Source organism: Cebidichthys violaceus, unplaced genomic scaffold (genome assembly GCF_023349555.1).
Source record: "Cebidichthys violaceus isolate CVI_PGR_0920_01 unplaced genomic scaffold, fCebVio1.0.p SCAF_14, whole genome shotgun sequence".
NCBI lineage: Eukaryota > Metazoa > Chordata > Actinopteri > Perciformes > Stichaeidae > Cebidichthys > Cebidichthys violaceus.
The window spans coordinates 13,331,855-13,357,022 of NW_027176307.1; the positions used below are offsets into that span (position 1 = coordinate 13,331,855).

Below are 25,168 nucleotides of genomic sequence, written 5' to 3' on the forward strand. Positions count from 1 at the left end.
CAGGAGGAGCGCTTGATGCGAAGCGGCGGGCGGCAGGAGACAGCGGAGGGAGAACAGTAAACCCACTCAGGAGATTAGCGTCCACATGTCCCTGCAGCAGCAACACTGTCCGACTTTGTTAAACCTCCATAGTTTGCGTTGCGGTGGGTGGAGAGTCTACAGGCTCCTTATTCACCTCTGCAGCCCCCCCCCCCCCCCCCACCCTCTCTCCTCCCCGCCTCCTGCATTCACTCAACAGTCAGCAGTTCTGCGAGCGGTGACCACCAGACAAGATGCCCGGCGATGGGTTCACGATCAAAAGTCGCATCAGGAATTTGCTGCGTTCCCCGTCAATCAAGCACAAGAAGAGCAGCAGAGAGAGTCTCTCCAGTAAGGTATTTAACCACATGCATCCCTCTTTAATAAGAGTAGAGCAGACTGAGAGAGTGAGTAAACAAACAGACAAACAACACACAGCAGTCATGTAATGCTGTTTTTCTTCTACTTCTAGATATTGATTATCGATCCAAACATCATGAGAAACTGCGACATTTACTACAAGATCAAAACTCTAAATTGCCTTTAAAGAGGACAAGTTACCACCTTCTATTAAGACACCCTTTATAACGTGTTAAAAAGTTGCAACTAATGTGTTAATTAGCGTGAATAAAGCATTTACTAGTAATAACCTTTGGGCAGCAAATTCGAAAATGTGCACCAAAAGTCTACTAACAACTTTATAGAGCATTTATCAATGATAACTAACATTTACATCTGCATTATTACCACATATAAATTATAAACACCAGCCAAATTGATTTCTCTCAACTTGGAAACCCCAAATTTGCTCTAATTAATGGTTTTATCTCATCTACATCGGCTAGTAAATTATGTATTAAACATCATTGAAGTCATTGGTTTGAACTTTTTTTATAAAAGGGGTCTTTTTTAGAAAGTGATAGTCTTTCATGACACTAATTAGAAAACGTTAAGCTTAAAATAGTTGGGTTGAGACTGTGTTTCATCATCAATAAGCTTTATATTATTCACTATTAATATTTCATATTTGTAGGTAGGACACCACAGACTCCGGTGCATTTATGTTACTCCAGACTAATTAACCTGACAGACAGACAGACAGACAGACATGTCTTGTCACATCTTCTGTTTAATGACTAGATCTTTTACATCTGTTTTTACATCTCTAACACCCAAGACATTAAATGATAATATCTATAACACATTTCAAGCTTATGGTCTGATGAACCTCGTCCATGTCAGACGCAATAGTTTGTCACAGAGAAAGTAAGTACATGTGGAACAAATCCAAAGTTTCAGTGCAGGCATGCACAAACTAATTAATCAATATGTATTTGGATTACAACAGTGAGATGCAATAAAATGATCTATCAAAGTTCTCGAAGTGCAAGATTACAGAAGGCACGTGTTCACTGTTTACTAGAATGTCTATTCAAATACTGGAAAAATCTCCGTCATTATGCATTCAGATATTCGCCCAAATATTCCTCCAACCGATTCCATTAAAACTCCAGACAATCCTTTTGTTCTTGCTGGTGGATGCATTTTATTAAAAGTGTTTGTCGGAGGAACGCCACACAGTGGACAATGTGTCTGTGCCTTTTATTTACTAGAGGAACCTTTTCATTTGTATTAAGTTTGTGGATTCATTTTACAATGCAACACCCTGAAAAACAAATGTCAACATATATAAATATGTATCATGAATTCTTAGTTATCACATTCCACGGAGATCATTGGTTTTAAATCTTAAAAGTGACGTGAAAGTCAGTGTTTTGAAAGCATAGCAGCAGAATTAGAGAGGACACATGAGTTGATCCTTAGCTATCGTCCTCACATGTTGCAACCAAACCAATCTATTCCTGTCTTTGATTCATCACCGGGTGCTTAGTTACATCCCTGCATGCCTTGAGTCCAGTATTTATCCCTCCGTCAAACAGCTCTGCTTTCACGTCTCTCTGTGATTAAATCCTCCTAAAAAAAACAAACCCCCCCGCTGTGTGTCTCTACAGGTGACTTTGGAGAAGGTGCTTGGAATCACAGCGTCAGGAAACAGCGGTCTGGCTTGTGACCCCCGATCTGGACTAGTCGCCTATCCTGCAGGGTAAGAGGAGAGAGAGAGAGAGAGAGAGAGAGAGACCACGTCTGCATCCTTATCTCAACCTCTGACGTTTGACTTCTCACCGCTCCATGCTTCCCCTTCATCTGTCATATCTGCCTCACGCAGACGTTTCGTGTGCAGATTTGCATGTGTGTGTGTGTGTGTGTGTGTGTGTGTGTGTGTGTGTTATCGCTGCACTATCTTAGAGGAGCGGAGGAGGAGAGCTCTGTGGGCTTTCTCATCAGAGAAACTCCAAAGCTTCTTTTTATCCTGTCCCCGGGGAGGCTTCCTTTGACTCTCTCAGTGATGTAAAGAGCGTTGTGTGGTATTGTTAATTCTGTGCCAACAGTGACTCTGGCTGTGTTAACTTAGCTCAGTGCAGAATGAGAGAAATGTGAGCTGCAGGTTGGAGGATTTAGATCCAGAGCTGCTGCACCACCAGGGTGAAAACTGACTGTACCAACAGAAACAGTGCACTGAGCCTCTTTTGTTTTGTTCTCAAATCTTCTGACAAAGCTGTATTAATACTAAGAAGGTCAATGGCTGTTTACTGTATTGTTGTGTCACGGAGTGCATGTTCGTGAATGTGGCCTTGTGTGCGTGTGTGTGTGTGTGTGTGTGTGTGTGTGGTTCTGACTGAGATTTTAGAAAGCCATAGCCTACTTCCCAAATTGTGCTCAGTCTGGCAACCCACCTGCTTTCTCAGTCTTAATCTGCACAAGCTGTGGCACCAGGAATGCAGTTTCCACGTGCTCTCAAAACAAGTTGTGAAGAGGAAGCTTTATTTGTAGGAAACAATACGGTGATGGCCGGATTATATAAATATGGAAAATAATAATTACATCAAACGGGAATGAACCATAAGGGGCAGGCTAAATAACATAAACACATCATGAAGCAAGACTTTCTCTACTTTTGTTGTAAGTTTAGGTTTATTTTCCTCCTTTACATACAATTTCATTTTATACTCCTATCTTAAAAGATTATTTTGACATTTAGGAAATGCACTTAGAAGACCCTATTCTCATGTCTGTAGGGTAAATATGAAGCTAGCGCCAGAAGCTAGCGCCTGAAGCTATGGCCTGAAGCTGTGGCCTGAAGCCGATTAGCTTAGCTTTAGCTTTAAACACTGTTGTAAACAAGGGGACACAGCTAGCTGGTCTTTGTTCCAAAGTAGATTACAAACGCCACCTACCAGGACCTCTAAAGCTAAAAAAATTAACTGGTTGTTACCAATTCCTTTAATTGTGCAGTGTCATGTGAATTATGTTTCCAGTCTTTATGCTAGCTAAGCTAACCGGCTATAGCTTCAAGCTATTCAAGCGCATAGCTAGATGTGTCCATACCCATCTATGCTAACTGTCGGAGAGAAAGCGTAGCCAGTGTATCTCCCAAGGTGTCAAACTGTTCCTTGAATATTGAATAATTTAACAATGTTATTGTCAAATGTGGTCGCACACAGTTCGGGTCTTTATTTTACAGTTCAGCAATGCTTCAACGGTTTTGTAGCAGTAATTGTAATTTTATAACGTTAACTTCAGACCACCATATGTTGTCCTTCACAGTTAATTAATATATTAGAAATAAACATCCAGAAGAGACAGTGCATGGATAAGTACAGTGTTATGGTCTTTCGTGCTGTAATATAAAAACAGGTCACAGAATAAAGTTTATTTCAACTGAAATTAGTACATTTACATTACTTCTGTTAGTTGCTATTAACAGTTAGATTAAGCTAGCTATGTGGATTCCTGTGTTACATCAGAGCTTAAATGTTTAAAAGGTTATAGTTTATAATCAGTAAGTACGTTAAGCAATACCACAAGTATGCACTGTGAAAAGGCAGTTTAATTGTATTCCACTTATCCATGGGAAAGTGTTTGCATTTCTTGCAAACACATTAACTAAATATATTCAAAAACTTTTGAAAGTTGGTAATGGGATTTTCAACTTAAACTATAACCTCAGTACAAGGAATGTATACAAAAACACATACCTCATACGGTGAATTCTGATTCTCTTCTTCCTTGTGTAGGTGTGTGGTAGTTTTGCTGAACCCCAAGAAGAAGAGACAGCGCCACATTATTAACACGTCAAGGTGAGTTGAAGACAAATACAATCTGCATTTAAACGTTAAACTGTCAAAGCGTGAGACACGCTGAGCTCTCTTTCTCGAATTCTCTCACTGTTCACAGAAAGACCATCACAGCTCTGTCCTTCTCCACTGATGGCAAGTACTTGGTCACAGGAGAGGTGAGTCTTCTCACGGTCAAGCTACGTTATTCGTTTGGCCTTATTCATCATCTTGCAGGCTGCAGTAGTCCACAGTATAAGGAGCTAAGAATGATTGAGAATAACCCAGCAGGATGAGGGCCTGCAGTCTCTTGTTAATGGTTCTCATGCAGAGTTTATTGTAGAAAGGCCCAAGACTGTGTTCCCGCATGTTCCCCTGCAATGTGTCAGTCGAGCATCTGCAGTTATGTTGTAGTTACACGGTGTGCCTCAACACAGCGCACTATCTTAATCCGCCCCAGCCAATCAAAGCCGATTAAAGACTTCTGAGTGTAAGTGGATCAGCGCACAGTGGGCCGAAGTTCAAAAGACCAAATGCGATGAGGGAAGTCTGTTGTGGGTGCAATTTAAAAGAAAACTAATTCTAAATGTTCTAGACTATCCACAGTGCGCTATTTGAATTCTTGAAAGTGATTACGGAACAGATTTTTTTTATATTAAACTACTAAATATACAATTTTACAGGACGACTCCTCCAAGCCAAATGTTAATATATCAGAAGCTGTCACAGTCACAGGATTTCCTAAAAGCCTTGAAAGAGGAGAATAAATTCCTGAGCGAATGATCGGATAAGAAACACATACTCATTCACCAAACAGAAGCTGATTTACATCAAGGACAGGCGGGCAGCAGACATGCATATCTATTTTTCTGTCTTTTTTTTTTCTTTCTATCTCCTTTGTATGCAGCTCAATCTTGTCATCCATCTCTCAGCATCCCGGCTGCTTTTCCTCTCACCTTCCTCTTAACTATGACCTTAGAAAGGTCTTTCTGCCGTATTAAATTTAGAGGCCACACAAATATAGCTCGCCGACCCTTTGATCCCTGAGAGAGAATAATGTGAGCGGGTCAATCTGAATACAGAGAGCAGAGGACAGAGAGGATAATCTCTTAGAGAGCTGGATAGACTCGACTGCCAGATGACTACTCTGTGTTGTTGTAGCGGATTGAAAGAATGGAGACAACAAAACCAACACAATGTAGCACTTAGACATAGGAAGGAGCCCTTTCTGTAATCAATGTCAACTACTCACTCCCTCTCCACATCCCTTTTTCACCAGAGCGGTCACCTGCCAGCGGTGAGACTGTGGGACGTGGCAGACCGAAGACAGGTGGCGGAGCTCCAGAAGCACAAATATGGCGTCTCCTGCGTGGCTTTCTCCCCCAACAGCAAATACGTTGTCAGTGTGGGAAACCAGCATGACATGATGGTCAACGTCTGGGTGTGGAAGGTACGCCTCACTGCAACGGTCAGCTCCTCTCGGCAAGGCTGATGCCGACACGTGATTGTGTTTGTCATATCGGTGCAAGCTATGAGGCATTTAGCTTCTGCCTTTTCACCCACACACTCCTTGTTATGTTAAATCAACATTTGTAGGAAATTAGCGCTGCAGGTATAAATTATTTTTATTGTTTTGTTATAGCAGCAGGTATACAAAGCTCCAGACTTTTTTCTTTTTTTTTCCTCTCAAAAATTATTTCAACCGTCCTGAAGTAACTGTAAACCATTAAAAGTTCTGAAAGTCATCATTTTACTTTGTTATAGTCATCTATAGTGATTATTTTCATAAAATTATTTGTAATTTGTTCAAGTGTCTCGCCCCAAAAACTGCATTTTACGAGATTACAGTTGAACACACCATGATAATGTTATAATTTATTCTTCTCAGTTTTACTGAACTTATCATCATAATGCATACGTTAGCCGCTTTCAATGCAATGTAGCATTATCGATCTCCTTATGACGTTTTTCTTTTTACCGAATTTTGCAGGTAACTTAAATTTGTGAAAACTTAATTTCACACTATGATTGATAAATTGTGTATTTAATCTGCGATTCACATGCGTGGGGGGGGGGGGATCTGTAGGATCAACTACTGCTAACGTTACACCACTAGTAACTAAGCATAAAGACTGCAAACCCGGCTCTGCACAGACATGAATGCTATGTCCTTAGCATGTATTGTTTTCTTGCAGAAAGACGTTGTCGTGGCTGCCAACAAGGTGTCGAGTAAGGTGACAGGTGTGTCTTTCTCTGAGGACAGCTCCTACTTTGTAACTGTGGGGAACAGACATGTCAAATTCTGGTATCTGGACCACGGCAAGACCAGCAAGGTAATCTTTTTATGTCTTTTATAAAGTGTGTGTGTGTCAACCATGTGAGATGCAACTTTGCTTTAAGTCCCGCTTCGAGTCTTCCGCTCCCTTCAGAAGAATCTACTAAACGTTTTTACGCTGTATGAAAACCTTCATTGCTTTGGTCCATGCTATAAAAACTATCGCAGTCGAGTGGGAGTTTGGTTTTGTCACACTTACCATTTATTTGTTATTTCGTTGTCGGTGAACTTCACACAGTTGTCTTCACAACTTCACGACTGATTTACAAATAATCAGATAACGAAGTGGAAAATGATTTGGTAATACAAGTCACACACGTTTGTTTTCACACCAAGAAGTTCTACTTTTAAAAGAATGGAAAAGATTACAACGTGTGCAGACATTTCAGACATACACAGAAAGTAACTGTGTTTTAAGTGTAAATCATCATCTAACTCCCACCCCTCTGTGGTATTTAGGCCAGCGCTCCTGTCCCCCTGCTGGGCCGCTCGGGGCTGCTGGGGGAGCTGAGGAACAACTTCTTCTGTGATGTGGCCTGTGGGCGGGGCTCTACATCTGACTCCACCTTCTGCATCACCTCCTCCGGCCTGCTGTGTGAGTTCAACTGCAAGAGGATGCTGGACAAGTGGGTGGACCTGCGGGTGAGTGGCTCACAGGAAGTATCCGACAGTGACAATAAGTTGTCTGGGCTCTTTAGCCGCCACTACTCTTATGAATTATTAATCCCATACTGGAGTGAAGCAGGGGATATTGATTGGACCGTGTCGTTCCACCTAATGTCGGCGCTAACATTCATTGCCGTGATATCTCAGCTAGCCCGGCTCTGTCTGAAGGGGGAAAAAGTCTGCCTTCCAGCAATTCTGAAGCTCACGAAGTATCTTTTTTTTAAATACACGTTGTGGTTTTAGGTGGATTTTATTTTTTTCTCCTGCCTGTAGCTGAAAGTGGGATCGATGTTCTTATCGAACTCTTGGCAAGAAAGTAAATAAGCGTACTTCCTTATTTAATTTAAATTAATTTTCTTTTAAATAAAGGTTGTGCCAATCATGTAGGTTGTAACCCTCTCTTAGCTTTAGCACTACTTGGAGTCGAATTCCCTTTTTCTACCGCCAGAACAATCCTTTTGCTGCCAACTACTCCTTATAAGATTGACATTAATACGCCTGGTTTGAAAACTTAAGTGGTGTCATAGCATTAAATTCAGATTCCTTACTTTGAAAGGCCGTAAATGCTACGCTGCTGGTTTTTAATTTTGTTCTTTATTGATTCAGTAGCCGTCGTCACCATTAACGGGATATTTCACTCGTCTAATTAGCCTTCAGCGGCGTCAAATCAACGGTAAATGTGTGCATTTATTACGTCGTGCTGTAAAACCAATAGTGCTCGTGGTCAGAGTCCAGCTGTGGTGTTTAATCAAGAGGTGAAGATGATGATGAAGGTGTGTGACTCCTGCTCCGGCCTTCTGTCAGAGGATCAAAGAGGGATTAGCAGCAGGAGCGAGGAACGGTGCAGGATGTGTTTGGACGTATTCCAATAAAGACGCATGTATTCCCCTCGTCGACCTCCTGTGACCTTTATCGTTACCTTAGCGCTGTGAAATGAGCTGATTGTCCCTGTTGTTTGGTGTCCTTCCTCGCAGACGGGCGCGGCCCAGTCTCTGTCTCTGTCGGCGGACATGATCTTCTGTGGCTGCGCCGACGGAGCGGTGCGAGCCTTCAGCACCGTCGACCTTCGCTTTGCCGGCACGTTGCCGCGGCCGCACCCCCTCGGCTCTGACGTCTCGGCCGTCACGGAGGCCAGGTGAGGAGGAGCTCAGGAGTAACGCGGCCTTTTTCCTGGGCAGGGATCCACGGCAGGATCAAACGCTCTCGTCTCACGTGGCTCCGTTTCACAGACTAAATAACTCCTGAATGTTACTAGCTCGAGCCGTAGTCTGAATCGATAGAGCAGTATTTTAAGCTCATTGTATGTCACTAAACTGCACCACATATATTCCAAGTCCAGACACAGATATGATGGGAATATTGTATTATACAGGGCTTAAAATGACTGAAATAAATAGTTTTCTTTATGATTCAGTAGGCATACATTTGGCAATTTCTCAGTTTATGAGCAATACTGCTGGTTAAATTATTCAGTAGGCCTTCTCTGCCCCTGGTCAAAATGTGTTACTATTTTTAGAAGAACATCTGCCAATATTCCAATATCTTTGAATATGTATTCCAATCTCATTCCCATCAGCCACCTGTTTTCCACCAAGACGGACGGCCGTTACCCAGACGCCATTGCTGTTACCTATGACCCCGTCAGCCAGTGGCTCAGCTGTGTATACAATGACCACAGTGTGTATGTGTGGGACGTGAGCGATGTCAACAGGGTGGGGAAGGTGCACTCTGCCCTCTTCCATGCTGCCTGTGTCGGGGACCTGGAGGTAAACAAGGGATCGATCCGCACCTCTTTAACCCCGCTGACGCATGCAGTGTGCCTCTGACCAGCACCTGATTCAGTGTAGTTAATAATTATACAATGGATGGAGTGTTGCATTGACTGGGCTACTCATTCAATATATAATTGGGCGGCCTTGGGCAGTTCATTTCTCTACTGAATCCAGGACCAATTTGGAAACACTAAATGGATATTATTATTGGATTCTGCTATTGAATTACATTGAATACGCTATATGTTAATATTAAACTCTTACTTGCGTTTTAACTTGCTAATCACAGGCAGTAAAAGGTCATTTTTGTGACATTGCATTATAGATGGAACTTTGCAGCGTTTGAGCTGCAGTTATTCTGGCTGTAGTTTTAAGTTCGTATTCATTCACAGTGAGCATTTTCACAATCAACAACATGCATTTGAAATGGAAAAGTACCAGAGCTAATGCTCCATGTTGAATTTAAATCAATGGCATGCGCTGCAAATTCTACATCATTTATATTCCCCCTCTCAACTAAACACCTTCTCTCTTGTTCCGTCCGCAGATGTTCCCAGATGTTCCCGGGGAATTCGGTGCTGGTTTGTCATCAGGTGCATTCCTTAGTTGCTCATCTGACAACACCATCAGACTGTGGCGCATAGACGACAGGACGCACACTCATTTTCACTCTCAGAACATCCTCAGTAGTGTGAGTTCATCTGGGAAGAAAATAATTCACATTTCAGAAGCTCACAAATCCTCCTCTTGATGGGTTGTCTCTCTATCCGTGTCATTGCTTTTGCAGGATCTCCTGAAAATAATCTACATAGACGGAAACACTAGTGCCTTGCAGGATCCAGAATGCTTGACAAACATGAACGCAGACAAACAAGGAGACGGACAGACGGCAGAAAGCCGGACCGGCATCCGGACCATCTGTGTCAGTCCAGACGGCAAACACCTGGCATCTGGAGATCGCAACGGGATGCTGAGGCAGGACAAGACGACTTCAACTGAGACTGATGACTGACTGAGGTGACCTCCATCCTTAAAAAATGTTGTTTTTTTTATTTATACTCGACAGGGTTCACGATCTCAGCAGCATGGAGGAGATTCTGAAAGTGGAGTCCCATGATGCTGAGATCCTGTGTCTGGAATACAGTAAACCGGAAACAGGTAAGCGCGTGTGTGACAGCGTTAGTGATTATAATGACGCTTGCGGAACATCGGCGCGTCGGCTGCGTACACGATTATGTGATTAACTTGTCTTTTTGGCGTCAGGTCTGAAGCTGCTGGCCACAGCTAGCAGGGACCGTCTGATCCATGTCTTGGATGCTGAGGATGACTACAGTCTGGTGCAGACACTTGATGAGCACTCTTCATCCATAACAGCCGTCCGCTTTGCTGGTGAGCCACTTGAGACACTGTCAACATCTGACAGCTAATCTTTGCTTAATCCTCGCTTTCATCTCCATTCAGTCCCACGCTTTAATGTCGCTTGCAGCTCTGCTTGTTTAGATAATAGATGACAACTATACATGTGTTAGATGGAGCTTTGTTTGTTTGAGTCTTTTCTGTTATTTGCCCACTTGATTCAGATACTGCCCTTGATTTTGATTTTGGATTAATTTAGTCAATCATCTTTTAAATCTTCTATGTCTCTAGACTGTTCCTTGAATTGGAGAAAAATACTGTTTGCAGCTGACTGATGAAAACCGGCCCTCAGGCCTTAGTAACGTCTTTTCAAGTTCAAAAAAAGTCAGGATCAAATATTTCTTTGTTCTTCAGCCAATGACAACAAGGTGAGGATGATCAGCTGTGGGGCAGACAAGAGCATCTATTTTCGCACTGCACACAAGGTAAGACACGTCGGAGCGAGATGCAGTCCGTCAGCTCTCACCATCAAGACATGCATACACACAGGTAGACTATCGAATAAACACACATACATTATTTATTGCTTGTTGTTGTGTAATAATTGATTTGCCGAGAGTTAGATGAGAAGATCAATGCCACTCTCACGTCTGTACACTAAATATGTAGCTGGAGCCATTAGCTGGTTAGCTTAGCTTAGCACAAAGATGGAAAACGTATGGAAACAGCTAGCATGGCTCGGTCCAAAAGTTAAAAATAAATCCACCCAGCAGCACCTCTAAAGCTCTGTTAATACTTTAAATCTTGTTTTTTATTCAAACTTGTCCTTTAAATAATGAATTATTACATATTAAGTGATATAGTTGGAGTTGGGGTATATGCTAGTGATTTTCAGTTAGTGCATCAGCTACATATTTTATGCTGTAAAAACATCAGTGAGCAGTATTGATTTTGTCATCTAACTCTAGGCAGGAAAGCGAAAAAGTGTATTGAAACGTCAAACTAACCTCTTAATATGATAAAGTCTTTGTCGTTGCTTTTTTTGTGGTCATAATCACGTGACATCGCATTTCATAAAAGCAACACACAATTTGAGGCTATAAGCTGCAAACATTGAAACGGCACTGTAAAATGCCTGCTTTCTCCGTACTTGCTTGATTTTGCGACAGAGGAACACTCTGAATAAACGGCAGAGATTACTTCCTCAACCCCAAAAATGATTTTCCGAAAAATTCTGATAATTATTTCTGGCCATAAATAAGTCAATGAGGCGCTAATCTTGGTTCAGCATTCTCTGCTGATTCATTGCTTTTGACTAAAATGAACTATGAATCAATTGATTCCTCACGCTGAGGACTCACCACAACAGTAACACAATCTATTTAGCTTGTGTTGGTGAAGACAACTCTACAGCACGCACCATTCGGACTGCAGGTTGTCTGCTTTCCTCTACATTTGCTTCTGGGTCGCTGAGACGACCTTCCGTTCGGTCAGAGTTCTATAAGTAAACTTAAGACACGATTTTAGGCCACGGCAGGGACTCATTCAGTTTTGTAGGGCACAATGAACAATGGCTTGTTAGTCTTTAGTAAAATCTCATCTATAGAGTGTTCATTTTATAAACTTGTTGTGACAGGCCTGTGGTCCCCGGAGGACGTCTGTTATCGGGCTCTCCTGTTTTCAAGGGTCCTAATTGAACCATAATAGTCTTTTTTGACCATGAAACATGGCCTAAACTTCCAAACGAATTCATTCCGCCAAACTTTAACTGAGACTAATAGTCTGTGTTTTGCATTTCATGCATTTTAAGCATAACAACTGTGTGCTTATACCCACTTTAAAGATGCACTCATTCATATTGATTTAAACTCTGCAACAATAAGATATCCGAAGATATTCATCAATCGGTGTGGTCCTCGATCTGAGGCCGAAGTGACTGACCGTGAGCCGGGTGCTCCAGACAGTCATTCAGGTGTCCTCATACAAATACTTAGACGTCCGCATAGACAACCTTCTTTGCTGGGAAACGCACATTGATAACCTGTGCGGCAGACTTTAAGGCGATTGAGGCAGTATGGAGCGTGAGCAGCCAGATCACGCTGGGTAAACCCAGAGAGCATCGTTAGATATGGAATCACAGCATGGTTTGGCAACCCAACAGAGGAACTGAAACTGCCAGCGTGCACAAAGCCGCTACGAAGGTAATGGGGAAGAAAGACTACGAGGTCATGCGGATTTGACGAGAAACAAAAAAATCATTGCAGACTGCGAACATCCCCTCTCCTCTGAATCTGATCCTCTGGCATCAGGAAGAAGACTCTGTGTGTCAAAGTTTATCTCAAACCGCTTGAGGCTATCCTTTGTTCCAGCCCTCCAGCTCTAATACTGAACCTTACTTACACAAGTATTTTAGCCCATTTTTATTCTGCAGGTTCTGTTTTTTTTTTTCAAGCTGCCATGTTGTCAGAGTCAAATGTATAATCAAATGTCTCTTATGTTTGGAGGTGTTTTCATGTTGCTTTTCATGTAAAAGCGTCTGTAGCTCCGTGCTCCAGACGCGTTTCCCCTCGTGGGCAGAAAGGTTTACTCGAATCCACCTTTCTGTGTGTTCCACAGACTGAGAGAGGAACGGAGTTCAGGCGTTCTCACCACATGGTGAGGAAGACCACGCTGTACGACATGGGTGTAGACCCCACCTGCAAGTACGCTGCTGTCGGCTGTCAGGACCGCTGCATCAGGTGTGTATGTGTGTGTGTTTTTGAAGGTGAATGGGGTTTGCAATGGGAAACAAAAGACTCATTTTCTTTCCTTCTGAATGCAGGATTTTCAACATTAGCAGTGGCAAGCAGAAGAAGCTCTACAAGGGCTCGCTGAGTGAGGACGGCAGCCTGCTCAAGGTAGCATGTTCCTTCATATTCTGTCCTCCAGTCCACATTCCCTCCCCGTATATACAGAGTATTGACTCTTTTGTCCTCTCTCCTGGCAGGTTCAGCTTGATCCATCAGGTCAATACGTGGCCACCAGCTGCTCCGATAAAAACATCAGCATCTTTGACTTCTACACTGGGGAATGTGTGGCCACTATGGATGGACACTCTGGTAACAGAACACACACACACACCTGCACCTCACATACGCATATTTTATGATGTCAACCTGAGCTGTGAAGAAATTACAGCAGCAGGGAATCTGTCGCCTATAATTAACCCCTTCCCTAAGTCCCGCCCCTCGAACGCAGACTGGCCAATCGTAGTGTTGCATCGTCCGGCTCCGACCAGGAGCCGACAACCATCTGGCTCTGCTCCATAGACTCTCGTGCAATGGTTTCAGGTTTTCAGTGACAGTGTGGGCTCCGTGGTAGCTCACAGCGGGGCTTAGAAAAAGCTCAATTATCAGAAACCATAATATAACTCGCTCCGCCATGTTTTTTGTTTTGCAGAGATCGTCACTGGGATGAAGTTTACCAACGACTGCAAGCATTTGATTTCTGTGTCAGGGGACAGGTGAGAAGCAGTCCTGTGTCTGTGGTCCTTGTGGCTCCCTTGGAATCACGTATATAGTATACTGGAGACAATTAGAATATTATAACTACGCTGTATTTCTAAAAAGATAACGAGCATTAGTTCTATATTTAAAATTAGAGATCTAATAACGAGCAGACATCCAAATATGAACAGTGTGCTAGAATAAAATTACTGTAGATAACCAGGAGTGGAGCAGCAAATTAAAATCATTTTCTGGCCTCTGCTGCCAGAGGAAATGAGGGGGGAAATGTGTTTGCAGACAGTTTTCTCAATAGTCAAGCTGAAATGAAATGTTGAATTTTTAATGCCCGAATGCTTTTATCTACCAGCTGTATCTTTGTGTGGCGACTGGCTCCAGAGCTGACGATCCGCATGAGAGAGAGGCTCAGCCAGCTCAGACAAGACCCGAACACGGCGCTCTGCAAGGCCGCCGGTCTCAGGTGACGATAACACACCACCTTTTGACTCCTAAAAGGACGTTTATTTATCACATTTATTCCATAATCCCCATGAACCAGTATAAAGACCTCCATTTCGACTGTGACGGTAGGCGAGAGGTGTACAGCGCCCCCACGCTGGGTGATCTGTCGTCCGACAGTGACCGCGAGCTCGAGGAGGACGGAGCCGGGAACGACCACGCCAACGACCCAGAAGACATCGCGGCCGGTGCGTCCTCCGACAGCAGCAGAGAGGAGGACACAGGTACCGTCTGATTACGAACTGAATCAGAATACAACCGCAGTTGCTGACTCCAGTCCATGTTGTCCATTTAGGTGCGACCCCTTGTGTTGGAGAGTGTCTGTAGTGACCTTTTATTCTCTCTGTGTGGAGGCCAGCTTCTGATAAAAAAAACAAAAAAACAACCCAGACATCAAACAAGTATTATTTCATTATTTTAAAGCTGCTGTGTTCTTTCATACAACAGGTGGTTCAGATGAAGGACAGGAGTGGGAGCCGACAAAGGTTGGTGGTTATATTCAGTGTGAAAAGATTTCTCTCGGTTTGAACAGTTTAATGCTTTTGTATTAGAAATATGAAATGGGAAGAGCATTGTCATCGCTCCATCCAATCATTTCTGTTATTCCCATAGAAATAAACTGAGCGATGATGATTATAGTAACACAGTGGGAAGAATGCAATAAATGTTCTCTTTTACGTTTTCAAAGGGCTGTTCATTATAATGCAGTGTGTGAAATATTTCATTTCCTTTCTTTTATTATTATTTCATGCTAAGTACATTCCATTTATGGAAAGTGCCAAAACACCTAACAATACACGTTTCCCTTCAAATTCAGTTCCTGACAAACACTTCATAGTTATTAGTAACAGTTTGTAATAATAATCAGAACAAGCTTTACGCACGTAGGATGGAAAGCTGATGAACAGTTCAGCTGCTGCTCCGGTCGACTGTCTATTTCAGTTTTCTGTCGGCTCTTCAGAAGGACCGAAGTGGCTTAAGGATCTCGGTCTTCACTCCGCCACACGAGATTAAATCCTCTGTGATTTACCGGGGGGGGGGGGGGGGGGGGGGTGAGAGAAATACCCTGCTGAGTCTTAAAAGTGATGAAAAGCTACGTGAAATCCAAAGTGTGGGCACTAAAAACTAGATCACACAACCTCATCTCAGATGTGCACACCTGGGTATGGACTGATACTTTAAGTACTTGTCAACTTTAATTTTCCAGAACTGCTGTTTTGACATTTTTATTCCTCCATGCCGACAGCAGCCGTGGCAGGAGGCATTATGTTTTGGAATTGTCCTTGTATTATATATATATATATAATATATATGTTAATTTTGACAATTTTACACAAATGTCTAATAGGATAATATGACTAAGTGATGACATTTTGGACAGACATGGATGTCCCTAACATGACTGTTTGGTGGAGGCACACAAGCGCGAGGCTGTAATTCTACTTCACTTCTGCCTTTTACAGTAGAAGTCGTAATTCGTTGTGTCAACTCGTACGTCCTTTCCAGCATGGAGCCGTCAGCCAGGACCCACCTGACTCCTCTAAACGTCCTCGGAGGCGCTGGTCTCATCGTATGGGCTCTCTGGAGCTGATGGTGAAGTCCATGCTGGACCTGAGGCAGCTGGAGACCTTTGCTCCCAAGAAAAACCCCAACTGCTCCCCTCACGACAGAGAGAGACGGAGCACGTCCAACCTCCATGAGCCCTCGGTATGCATCTGTGTCTATGAGAGAGAAAGAGGACCCGTGTGTGTGTGTAATTGCGTCGCTAAGTCACCTCATTTGCTGCAGCTGCAGTTGGAGGAGAGAGCCAAGAGGCATCGGCCCCGGCCTCATGCTGACTGGCTGTCCTCGCACCCATCCAAGGGCATCAGGGGGACGGACGGAGCCGTGCTGTACCCTGAGGAGAGCGAGGGCGATGCGAGTCTGCAGGGCGGGTAAAACCCCCACTCAGTATACATGCTTTCACTCCGGCAAAACACAATGACACCGAAAAGGGAACAAAAGTGCTTTTCTATTCTTGGTTTCTCTCCGCCCCGCGTTCCTCATTGTTTCCACCCCTCTTCGTTTTTTTCATACGCCAGTGATTACATGGTGAAGGAGCAGCACTGCAGGATGCAGAGGCGAGGGATCCGCAGTGAGAGCAAGGAGAGCCGCAGCCCGGACAGTGCTTGCTCACTGGGCTACGACAGCAGGGACTCCAGCCCGGACCGTGTCCTGGATGGTGAGATCTTACTCTGATGACAACAATAAAACACAAAAAACACTGTCAAAGCAATACACAACTGTGATTGAGATTCATTTCTTTACTTTTGACTCAAAGAAAAATACAAGGGCGCAAAAAGGAAACATTAGTATTTAACGCCACTTCTGCAGATGTACAAATATAGCATTTCTGACTTTACCACCCCCCCCAGTGATACTATCAGAAAATACACTGTGACAGACATTAAGGCAAACTAAAGCCCCAAAAGTCAATTAAGTTCAAAGTGCTTTATTCATTTTAGATGCTGTCCTCGATACTATAGTAAGCTTGAATGTTTAAGGAATTTTTAAATAGATATCAAAGTTACACGTGTTTGCTACATATCAGTATCTTTATCTGTCTGCCGTTCGGTTTCAAGTCATACTTATTTTTCTCAAAGTGTGCCAAGTGCTGGGTTTTAAAATGAAAAGCTAAAAATTCACATGAAAGCCATGATATCTCTTCAACATACAGCAAAGCTGATTCCCGCCGAGAGGGATTTAAGCACACAGAGGCTAGGATTTTCCTTCAGTTTCAGACCTGATAGAAATATGTCAAATAATAAGACTGCATAAGCCGCAGTGTCCCGGCTGGTCATTTGTTGAGGATTATCTGGTACCTTTCCTGCCGTATGCAGTAAATGTATGAAGGTCAAGGAGGGTAGTTTTCCCTTCATACATTTTCTTTCATTTTTCGCTTTCAGATTCTGCAGATGTGGAATCCCTGAGCCAGGACAGCTCTGATGAGGAGCAGGAAGAGAGGGAGGAAGAGGAGCAAAAGGCAGAGGTGACGAGCATGGACCAGGCTTTGAGGACAGTGACTGACACCGCTGACGCTGGTCAAGAAGATTTCCTCAAGCAGAACTTTGAGACACTGCAGGAGAGCTGCAGGCTGGGTAAGAGGAGAGGCCCGACACTCACGTGTTCCTTTAAAGGAATACTTAGAGGTTGGTGAGGCTTAGCTTAGCATAAAGACGGTGAGCAGGAGGAAACAACACCTGGATTTACACATAAAAACCATCCTGCTACGTTGATTTGAATGAGAATGTCTATTCTATTTCGGCACAACCCACCGTAACAAGACTTGTTTTTACATTTAGATTTACAGATTAAACTAATGAGGTACTAGTAGGTGGATGGTTTTACCCTTCGGATAGACCCAAACTAACTGTTTCCTGTCTTTAAACTGAGCTAACTGTCTGTAGCTTCAAGCTTCAAATTCAACAGACTGGTGTCTATCTTTTCATCTTTCTCCGGGCAAGATAATGAATACACTTAATTCCCAAAATAATAGACTGCTAGACTGCTCCCCTAAATGACTATTGTTTGCAAGTAGACATGCAAACAATATTGATTAGTCTTTCGGTTTCTCTTTCTGTGTCACCGTTTGTTTTTTCTCCTCTCTGCCACTGTCTCTATTTTCCTCTTTGTTTTTCTCTAACGCTTGATGTCTGTCCACAGCCGAGCAGAGCAGAGTCCCTCGGCTCAGTATGTCTTCACGCTTCCTGGCCAGAGGACATAATAACAGGTACCGTTGACCAGTGTGGACTCACAGCTATAATTACAAACCCTTGTGGAATCACGCACACTGCTCTGCTAAACCATCTGTGTAGCCCCCCCTGATCTAGCCGAGCTGTCAGTTTACAATGACATTGTTATCCATGTTTGAGTAAGTCTATATGTGTAGGAAGATAGTTTTCTGTCTTTGGAAGTTTTTGTACTTGTATATTTGTATTATCAATAATTCTGCAGCAAGATATATCACAATTTTTAAAGAAACTATGATTTAACATTTGAGAAATATGCTTATTCGCTTTCTGGCGAAGATGACAAGATGGATACCCTTCTCATGTCACATGATGCTACAACGTTAGCTTAGCTTAGCACAAAGACTGGAAACAGGGAAACAGCTCCAAAGCTCACTAATTACCACGTTATATATATATAGTTTCTTAATTGTTTACTAAAACTGAAATGAAGAACTGAGGTGGGGGGGTATGTGCCTGAGCATTTCTTGACCAGTAACTTCATGCAGTCTCTGATGGTTGCCTGGCAACTGCTCTTGGCCAAAAAAATAACCCAGCACACAAACCCCACCAGGAAATCGTTTAGCAAAAAAAGATATAACGTGCTAATTAGTGAGCTTTAGAGGTAATGCTCGGCGAATTTTGACAGAGCCAGACTGTCTGTAGCTCCACATTCACATCTTAGTCTTGGCTAATTTCCCAAATTTGTATTGTTGTTGTTGTTCTTCTTAATATAATTACATGTTCCCAGTATTGTTTCTAAGTAAAATACCACTCTCATGAACGTAGAGCTAATAATGTAGCTACAACCAGCAGCTATTTAGCTTAGCTTAGCATAAAGACTGGAAACAGCTCTGTGCCTGGCACAAATGTAGCCTCGCTAGCTAGACCTCCACAACACTGTGTCAGCGCTGGAGAAAGGTCTGACTCCACACATTATCATTCTGCTATAAAGGAAAACTCTTCTTTGTGTTTCTTTAAACCAATCACAGTCGCCTGAAGCACAGGATGCAGCAGCGGTGACCTTGCAAAATAGATAACGCAGACAAAGGAAGGGGAGGAGAAGGCCATGTGCGATATGCATTCACCTAACGCTCACTAATTAGCATGTAAACAAAGTGAATTGTACAAACATGTTGTGGTTTAGTGGGGTTATGAAGCTGGACAGTTTCTTGGTGGAGCACAGTAGGTAGAAGGCTAGCGGTTTACAGTCTTTGTGCTAAGCTAAGCTAACCGGCTACTGGGGATAGCTTCACATGTAGTGTACAGAGCGGCATCAATCTTCTCCTCTCTCTCTGCAAGAAAGCAAATAAGCTTATATCCCAAAATGTCAAACTATTCCGTTAACTTATCGTGTAACATATAACACTGTGTATTTGACTCACCCCCTCCCCTCACCCTGTGATGCCTTCTCTCTGTGTAGGGGCATGCCTCTTTTTGCCAAAGTGCATGGAAAGGAGCAAGGCAGCCACTCGGCTAAGCCCCCTGTGTCAAAAGTACGGCCCTTGATGGAAGATAACCAGAGCAGAAACACGGAGGACAAGACCCCGGTGTCCCCTGGCAGGATCGAGGGGGGGCCAAAGTAAGAAGAAAACACAGACTAGGAGCTGAATGGGGAAAGTGTTGCTTTGGCAGACTTGGATTAATGAATCATAAATGCAAAAGATCCCAAATAGGTACTCATGTTAGCATAAATATATGATTCCAAAACATGAATAGAAGGCAAAGAATGCAAAATAATACATACTTGACAAAGAGGAGGTTCATGAGGTCACACTAGGTTAGTGCACATTTACAGTGTCATGATAATTTAACTGAAATGTATGACAGTCACGAAGGAAAACAAAAGATAAATCATGACAACTGATATTTACTTTTGCTTGTTTTTGCCATTTTTGGGACTGAACTATTGTTGTCCGAAGTGATCTTAAAGCTGCTGCGCTGCCTCTCTGCAGGCTAGACGCTCCAGACAGAGACTGTGGTGCCCTGAAGAAGAAAAAGACGACGCGGATCCACCTGTGGAGGATGTCCAACCCGCCATCCAAAGCACCGCTGCTGCTGGACAGAGCGACGTGTTTGCAGAAATCCCACTCTGCCCAGAACCTGGCCTCCGAACGTACGTTTCATCATTGTTTTGTCAATTTATGACTATTTATGTGCCATTTCTGTAATATTCAGGTCAGTTTATTCAATGGGCTAGAGTAGAGCTAGAGCAAGAGTGTATTTAAACATAATTTGCATGGGGATCTTCTGTGAAATATTCAAAATGAGTTGCTCAGACTTTAAATAATTACCTGGAATTGGCAATAATACATTTACATGATGTAAAACTAAAAGTCATTCCCAACAATTTGGCCCAACATCATTAAATTGACTTCTGTTTCTCAAACAAATCTCCACTTCCTCATTTTTCTCCAGCTCTTCACTCCCCTGTGCCCTCTAGTGACCGAAGGGAGTTGCGCAAGAGACCTCAACAGCTTTTACTGGATCATTGCACTCCCAATCCTTCCTTCACCTTTTCTTCTCCCTCCACTGGATCCCCCGAGTCCCCCGATTCCCCCCTGCCCTGGGAGAGCCCCAAACTCCGGCCCCACTCCTACATGAACCCCACCGCCAGCTCCATGGCCAAAAGCAGCCGCTCCACCTCGCTCGGCGACGTTGTCCAGCTGGCCACTCCGCCTTGCTCCCCCCTCTTCCCCAGGGGCAGGAGGTCATGTGGGGAGCTGGAGGTCGAACCTCCCCTTCTCACATTGTCTCCCGTCCCCGCTGTCCCCTCCGCCGTCTCATCAACGTCATCCCTCTTACCGTGTCCTGTACCAAACAGTCCCTCCCCAACTCCTCCCCATCCTACAGCTGCGGTTTCATCCTCTCCATTCCCCCAGAACATCCCGCCCTCCCGCATCCCGCTCCCCAGGCAGCCTCTCAGCCCTCGCCGCAGCCTCTGCCTGGAGGTGATGCCGAGCTTAAGTTGTCCCAGCAGAGACCCGGCGGGGTCTTCTCCTCCCGCCGTGGACGTCACGCCTACCCCAGGAAACAGAGGTGAGACAGCCAGCCATGAGCTGTAGACGTCACACGTGAGCTAAAAAAAGGAAAAGAACTAAAAAGCAGTGTGTGATTTTGTGTTCATCTTGTTGTCTTCAGGAGTCGGCAGGCATCGGTCTTTGGATCCTTCTTTGCCGAGTTCACTACCAGTGAGGCAGAAGAGAGACTCGGTTTCAGAGAGGTACTTTTTTTTTTTCAAACCACTTCTTAACATTTAGCTGCATGTATGAGAAGTTTTTTTTCATAACCTACATACATATCTTCCCAGTGTCAAGGAGCCATTACAGGCGTCTGGAGCCAAAGAGTGCCCTCTGGTGCCCGAACAGACCCGCACATCCAGCGCTGATCCTCAGCCAGGTCTGCCTCCCCAGAACTCTTTCATCTACCTTTTCCTCCTCTCCATCACTGCATCTCTTCGCACTGCTCGCTCTCCGCCTCCCGGCCCGTCTGTCCACCTGCATGTCTGTCTCTCGTTCCCCCGTCTGTCTCTGAGCTCTCTCCCACTGTGATGACGTGGGTGAGTCCACAGTTTTCAAGTCTGCTCTTTTGGTTGACTTGTTAGAAAACCAACCAAAGATTTTGTGCAGCAGGCTCGGTATTCCACTTGATTACTTCTCTCAAAATCTAAACCGCTCATTACTATAAAAGTAGAGCCTTTTCTTTTGGATTCCTCGTGTCATTTATTTCCTGCACAACTTTTTTCTACCTCATCGTCTGATAGAAAGTGGAATTTGTTCACATCAATGCTCCCTTTTGATGATAAATAATAATTGCCACACATTTTGCTGTGATGTATGGAGCCTCTGCAGGTTGTTTTCCTCACATTGCTCACTTGCTCAGTAAATAAAGGTGTCTAATAGAGTTTGAATGCTGAGATGAAGCTTAAAATAACTTCTTCATCCCGTTCTTCACGCTTCTGTGCCTGCTGTTCTGTGGATGATAGCTGCCTCACAAAGGCAACAGATTCCCTTTCATTTCAATTCGAGAACACAGAGACCACAAATGCCATTAAGTGATATCCAGTCCACATTTGTAGCTACAACTGTGTTTTGCCGGAGGATGTAAACTGTGAAATCATCTTCTCTCCGTTCCACAGCTCGCACGGCTCCTGCTCTCTGGCTTTGTGCAGCGGCCCTTTTCTTTCTATAGTTTCTTCTTCTGCAACCAAGTTTTTTTCTTGTTGTTTAATGTTCCTCAACCTTTTGCTCAGCATTTACTGTGCGCCTACTTCGCTCGATAACTGTGTGTTTGTGTGCAGACGCTGTACAGTATGTGCGCCTTTGTGAACACTCCGATTTGCCACATGCAGCGCTGTACTTGAAAGAATCCTTCCCTCTCTCCCTCTCTCTCTCTCTCTCTCTCTCTCTCTCTCTCTCTCTCTCTCTCTGCAGATCTCTCCATCACCTTGGAAACTTGTAGGCAGGCTGTTACGGAGCTTCACAAGAGTCTGAGGAAAACCGCCGCGCTCTACTCTACGGTCAGTAAGTGTGTGTGATATGTGGGTGGGAGCATTAACAGATAGGAATTATGTGAGATTCTCTCAGGTTCCGTGTATAACAGACTTTACCGTTGTTGTTTTTGTCATTTTACATCTTAATTTAATGCACCATTTGTCTCTCTGGCTGAAACAGTGAGTCCATTAATGGAGGCGATTAAAGCTGCAAATACTTCGATAATCCGTTGTGTGTTTGAGTTGTTGTTTTAAGCAAAAAGGACAAACGTTTGCTTGTTCCAGCTTCTCAAATGTGGGAACGTACTGCTGAAAAATGACCATCCCATGTTACAAACGTCCAAGGTGACGTCTTCAAAAGTCCTCATTTGTCCGACTCAAAAAAACAAAACAAACTTGGAAAATCAACCGATTATCGAAATAATTTTAAATTAATTTCTGTCATAAAACAAAATCAATAAAACCCGTCATTCCCAAAGAATGGGTCGGGAGATTTTAGTATTTATTCTTTAAGACATTCTGTTTGTTTTAACTCCGCCTAAATGCATTTATTTAGTCTAATTTATAATCTATATATACGTTTTCAGTAACACATGAATAACACAAAGTTGTGATTTGTCAAAATGTTTGGTTTACCTATTCAAGATAATATAAGGTGATGCAGAAATGACGAAAACATTTATTTACATTTAGATTTATAGATGAGGTCTATTGAGAATTGGGTCCCCAGAATAACGACCACCCGTATCAGGACCATCATGTTGCACTATTGTAAGACAAAAACTTAAATAGATGAATCTAGAGAAAACAATCTTTTGTTCCAACCCTATTTTAATTAGTTTTCTTTTATTTCAGTGACCTCCTTCAGGGGCACATTCGTTTTTATCTATAATCTGATGAACACATCAAACAGGGAATGACGCCATTGACAGCTTCCTTATCTGTTTTCCCACATACACTTATTCAATAAAACCAGGTCCTGCAAAGCGACCAACAGCTTGGTGAAGATCAGCAAGAAATGAGGAGCATCCTGTCCGAGGCCCTGTTCACGGTGAAGGCTGAGCTGGACTCTCTGCCTCACAGCGCCTCACTGTGTGAAGGGCCCCGAGTGGACCAAGGGCTCAGGGGTGAAGGAGACAAGGCCCTGGCTCTGCTGGAGCAGTACGCTGAGCTACTGCTGAAGTCTGTGGAGAGGAGACTAGACAACAAGACGTGAGGACATGAGGACTCTTTTTTTGTATGTACACACATACGCTAGTGGGAGCCTGACGCACGCACACACTGCAGCACTGTGAATCGCACACTTTTGTTTTTTGCACAGAGATCTTTTGGAACTTTATTTATGGACTGAATGCAGATGAGATGTGAAAGAAATGAATGCAGAGTATGATGTTCTGAAAACAGGTAGAGGTTGCCTTATTTTCCATGTTGCCATAGCTCTTCTTTGTCTGTTTTCTACCTTTTTTTAAAATCAACTTTCATGAATCTATAGGATCATAATTGTAATGAAGGGAGACACCAGAGGGACAAATGATGGAGTTAGAATATCAGATCCTTGCCAGTAGTAAGGCTCTAAGAATAAAAAAATGTGAAATATGTCCTTTGGGTGGTGTTACAGAAAGTCACATGAGGCTATTCAAATCTAAAAGGTTTATGCTCTTGGGTGATATGAATGTGCTCAGCAATTTGTTTGCAAACATTTATGTTCTCCAGGCCAACGGAACTAGATACATATAAAGTGTTCATCCTCTGGGGAACAGGAACAAGCACATTTCATGATTGTTTTGCGAGAATTTTTTAATACTTTTTAATACAATCTGATTGTGACGCTCAGGCTGAGTCGTCCGCTGAGAACCATATCCACACATTTTCAATCTGCCCAGTTATTGAGACATTTTGCTAACTGCTAATGGGTTGAATCTGGTTCTGGAATCTGGAGATGGATATGTTTAAGTGTGTTTAAGTGGGAGGTTAGAGGAAGTTAAGGTGTGAGGACAGAAATATTGAGGTACGAGGTAAAGTGTCAGATGACGAACTTGGGAAGATGTTCTTGTTAAGAATGTGTGATTAATATTTTTGTGCCATTGGTGTCTCCCTAATTGCAGAGTACTGTAGCTGTAACTCTTTCCTTTATGTGGATCATAACTAGTCTTTTTTTTCAATGTTACTTCTGTACGTTGGTGCAAGTGTTGATTTTAATGTTGGACTGATATTTTCTATTTCTCTGGAAGGGATTTTTCTTCAAACTGTTGCACTGTTCTTCTTTTTACGCGCTCTTAAAAAAAAATAAACAATGAAAACATTGGACCAGATATGTGATAACTTTATTTATTTAAGAATAACTGCAGTTAACAGAACCTCAATGGACTAATAGACCTCATTGTTTTGTATTTTGTGCGGCAAAATTAGCACGTTTAATTCTCAGTTAGTAGCAATTTAATAATATCGAAAATATTGTTCACAATAAATACAGTGGCGGTAGCATCACCAGAGAGAAGAAATTAGCTTTGTGTGTATTAAATGTTTAGCTATGTGGTAGCGTAATTAGCTCAGCTCACGTCATAATTATTATTACATCACATATTG

The 25,168-nt window shown here is 43.1% G+C and overlaps 1 protein-coding gene across 1 annotated transcript; it reads left to right on the forward strand.

The window, feature by feature from the left end:
- The first annotated feature begins 272 nt into the window (after window positions 1-272).
- LOC137870839 (mitogen-activated protein kinase-binding protein 1-like) lies at window positions 273-24,844 on the forward strand. Its single transcript, XM_068708292.1, has 33 exons — window positions 273-374; window positions 2,031-2,122; window positions 4,155-4,217; window positions 4,315-4,372; window positions 5,473-5,643; window positions 6,389-6,526; window positions 6,988-7,170; window positions 8,169-8,329; window positions 8,771-8,960; window positions 9,514-9,657; window positions 9,754-9,941; window positions 10,033-10,124; window positions 10,230-10,355; window positions 10,737-10,807; window positions 12,939-13,060; window positions 13,144-13,219; window positions 13,309-13,420; window positions 13,761-13,824; window positions 14,175-14,285; window positions 14,396-14,547; window positions 14,771-14,808; window positions 15,830-16,030; window positions 16,112-16,257; window positions 16,405-16,544; window positions 17,269-17,460; window positions 18,026-18,092; window positions 19,514-19,672; window positions 20,046-20,206; window positions 20,509-21,129; window positions 21,232-21,313; window positions 21,401-21,489; window positions 22,524-22,609; window positions 23,559-24,844. Exons 1-33 carry the CDS (start codon window positions 273-275, stop codon window positions 23,796-23,798), a joined length of 4,638 nt encoding a protein of 1,545 aa, XP_068564393.1. The 3' UTR covers window positions 23,799-24,844.
- Window positions 24,845-25,168: the final 324 nt, after the last annotated feature.

Bases quoted from the DNA above. Each gene is read 5' to 3' on its own strand.
- LOC137870839 (XM_068708292.1), top strand. From the start codon at position 273: ATGCCCGGCGATGGGTTCACGATCAAAAGTCGCATCAGGAATTTGCTG. The intron at 14,286-14,395 runs GTGACGATAACA...CTGTGACGGTAG, and splicing joins TGCAAGGCCGCCGGTCTCAG to GCGAGAGGTGTACAGCGCCC. The intron at 21,490-22,523 runs GTCTGCCTCCCC...CTCTCTCTGCAG, and splicing joins CAGCGCTGATCCTCAGCCAG to ATCTCTCCATCACCTTGGAA.